The sequence below is a fragment of the Priapulus caudatus genome, unplaced genomic scaffold, assembly GCF_000485595.1.
Source record: "Priapulus caudatus unplaced genomic scaffold, Priapulus_caudatus-5.0.1 Scaffold192, whole genome shotgun sequence".
In the NCBI taxonomy this organism is placed as follows: domain Eukaryota; kingdom Metazoa; phylum Priapulida; class Priapulimorpha; order Priapulimorphida; family Priapulidae; genus Priapulus; species Priapulus caudatus.
In genome coordinates this window covers 379,800-383,018 of record NW_014577253.1, presented here as the reverse complement: position 1 = coordinate 383,018, position 3,219 = coordinate 379,800, and the positions used below count along the sequence as shown (strand labels likewise).

The 3,219-nt window shown below is 43.8% G+C and overlaps 1 protein-coding gene across 1 annotated transcript in view; it reads right to left on the bottom strand.

The window, feature by feature from the left end:
- Positions 1-2,479: 2,479 nt before the first annotated feature.
- LOC106807040 overlaps positions 2,480-3,219 on the bottom strand; it is a 13,371-nt gene continuing 12,631 nt past the window's right edge. Inside the window, exon 4 of the mRNA XM_014809256.1 lies at positions 2,480-2,598. Within this exon, the coding sequence (XP_014664742.1) occupies positions 2,480-2,598 (119 nt within the window). The remainder of the gene's footprint in view (positions 2,599-3,219) is intronic.

Sequence of the window (3,219 nt, the reverse complement as noted above, 5' to 3'; positions counted from 1 at the left end):
AATTTCTCTACACTATATATTTCTCGCACCAAAATGTGACCAAGTAAAAGTCCAAACGTGATTTTGGAGTAAAGGGGGTTACTGTATGACTGTAGAACTAAACGATACAGTCATTAGTCAATGCAATTGGCCATATAGATTCATTCCGTCTAGACACATTATGGCGGAAAACCTTCGCGATGTAATTACATACACACTCGTTCACGCAAACGAGGGTATACAAAGCACGGCATATGTGCACAAGCACGCTCATGTAGCTCGGTGTTGTATAACAGTAGAAGGCGTCTATGGGCAGCAGGCCTGAATAAGCATCGAACGGAAATTAATTAAAAATATTCAGTGTTTCGTCCCATACACAACATACACTTTATTTATGTTAAACAACCACAGATTCTAGCTCTATATTCCGCTCGAAACTTTTGTCAGCTATGATGCACATTTCTACAAAGTAATCGGATCTCGGGGGTCACTCCCATACTAAAATGGGACGCATGCTCGTCAGAGAAAACGCCGAAAGGGTGTTGGATTTTGACCCTGTATCGTCGACGACGTCTTTAAAAAAAGGGGTATCTTTTTAGGTTAACATTCGACGTTTAGTGTCATTTTTCGCCTACTTTTTCGGCCGGTTTTCGTCATTCGATTCGCCCATTTATTTCCGTGTTTACATTCTCAAATGGATTCTCTCCGGGTTTTCTAGTCTCAAAGTCAAACTCTGATGGGCGTTATGCGAGTATGCGAGTATAAGTCGAGTATGCGCATTATACGTGCCCGCCCGGTGCCCGATATATGTGCCATACGTGGCCATAATAAACCAAAATAAAGAAATGAATCAATATAGCTTCCAGTGTATATCTCATTCTCACCAATTGTCATTACACAATTAACATGATTAAGGGCCCAATTTATTGTGCTACGCCATTTAGGGGGTTCGTTTCAGTGTCTTATGCCATTTTAGACTGGTAGCCCTTACTCGCTCCCACCTCGATTACTCGATGATCACTCGATACCTAAGCCGAGAGGTGGGACCGGGTACCAGTCTAACGCCATTTAGGGGTAAGATTTACATTATCTTACGCCAATAAGTAGTGAAATTTGCTACCGCTGAATACGTCTTTTAGGGTCCAATTTTGAGATGCTTTGATGAGCATGCGTACCACTTTAGTATGGGAGTGACCCCTCTACCCCCCCCCTCCAAATTCGGATTCCGTTTCATACACAAAATGGCCGACCGGTCACCATGGCCACTTGCCGGTATAGCACACTTACACGACAAGACCAATGTGACTTCTAACGCATCCTCGACGTCCATGAACAATCTAACTTGCGTGCATAATGCAAATTAGTGCACTCTTCTTAGTGCCGCATTTCACACACAAAAATGCGAAAAAGGGCTTTTTCTAGGACCCAAATAGTGCAATTTGCGGGGGGCTTACTGTTGTATACCCTCTATACACAACATGTACACCCATGAGCATGCACGTACACGCGTGGGTGTACACAACAATTACGCATACAGGCACTCACGCTCGCTTAGATATAAGCAACAACACAACGCATGCACTTCACGCATACAGGTATGCAGCAATCACGCACGCGCACAAGAGTGTAAACAGCATATTATATTATGCCTACGCGCGTGCGCATGCACGTAATTGCACACACGTGGGCATACGCACTTTCACGCACACATACAGGTGTACACAACTTGTGCAATCACGAGCACCCACGCATAGAGGCCTACGCGTGTAAAGGCCACATTTACACCTACGTCCAACCACGCACACGTTCGTGAACACGCGGTTATTACATTAATTGTACGCCTCATGCAGCCATATATCTCTATTAATAACTGCAGAAGCAGATAATATCCCCCTATCATCTACCCTATTATTTACTTCTGATAATTTCGAATATCATTTCATGAATTTCATATGGTTTCCCACAGGAACCTGGTCCGTTAATAAGTAACGAAACGCACCAGGAATACATCAGCTAGCGCTTCGACCATACAAACGAACATTCTCTGATCGACAGGTACGCACGCGGACTCACATAACACAAACCTGTGCCAGCGCACGTACACAGTAAGTAGCTCCTTATTTTTAAGATTTAAGCCCACGAAAATACAGCTAATGATAATAGCCGTTCCCGTCTAATAATAAAAGCCGCAATGTGTGTGACTCGCGGCACGGAAGCTTGTCCTCGGGTTTACAAAACACCCAAATCCATGTAGCACGCGATTTGATCGAAAACGATCTTCATATTTAAACTGGACAGCAATCCGTTACCTTTTATCGGCATAGCCATTTTGTTTTACTGTTTCGCACCACACGTGCACACACGCGCAAACACATTCGCACATGTACTGCACCGCGAACCTAGTTATGGTAAATGGTGATTTTCAGGCGTTTGATAAATGTATATAATAATAATAAGCCCACATAAAAAGGTATGGTATTGGTGGGTCAAATTTAAAAGACTACCGGGCAGTCTGCTTCCCAGGATTTTCTGCGTGGATCCAGGCTCTTGCACTGGGATCCGGGTCACAGCACTGAGATCCACAATCCAGCAATGAGATCCGGCACACAGCATCGAGGGCTGGAACCCAGCATTAAGGTCTATGGCTCAGCACTATAAGGTCTGGGTATTAACAGTGAGGGTTGAGTCCCAGCACTAAGATCCAGGGTCCAACACTGAGATCCATGACCGAGAAATTCCAGAGTTCGTTGCAGCGTAAACATGTAAACATGTACCGTGCCTGAAGTTGCTATAAATATTTTGTAAATGTTTTGTAATTTGTGCGCGCTGGGAATGAATATAATTTATGCCTTAATTAGCCTTGCATGTTGCGTGCTGATATAAATATAGAGCGACGGGTTTAGCTGTCGGCAGTTAAAGCGTTGCCGTTTATACTTCGAATTGAGTTGGTTAGCGCAAATGCAAGTTTGCACAATTGCGCTGTAACAGTTTTACATGCTATACTATTACGTTATCTAAAGTAATACTGCGTTCTCGTCATTCTAAAGCCGATAAATGTATGACTGTATGACCCACAGAACACTAATTTGTAATATCCTATAACAAGTCGCTTGTCTAACCATGTAAATGCACGCCTACACATTCACTCACTCACTCACTCATACACACATGTGCGTACACACACGCACACGCACACTCGCGCGCACACACACACACACACACACACACACACACACACAC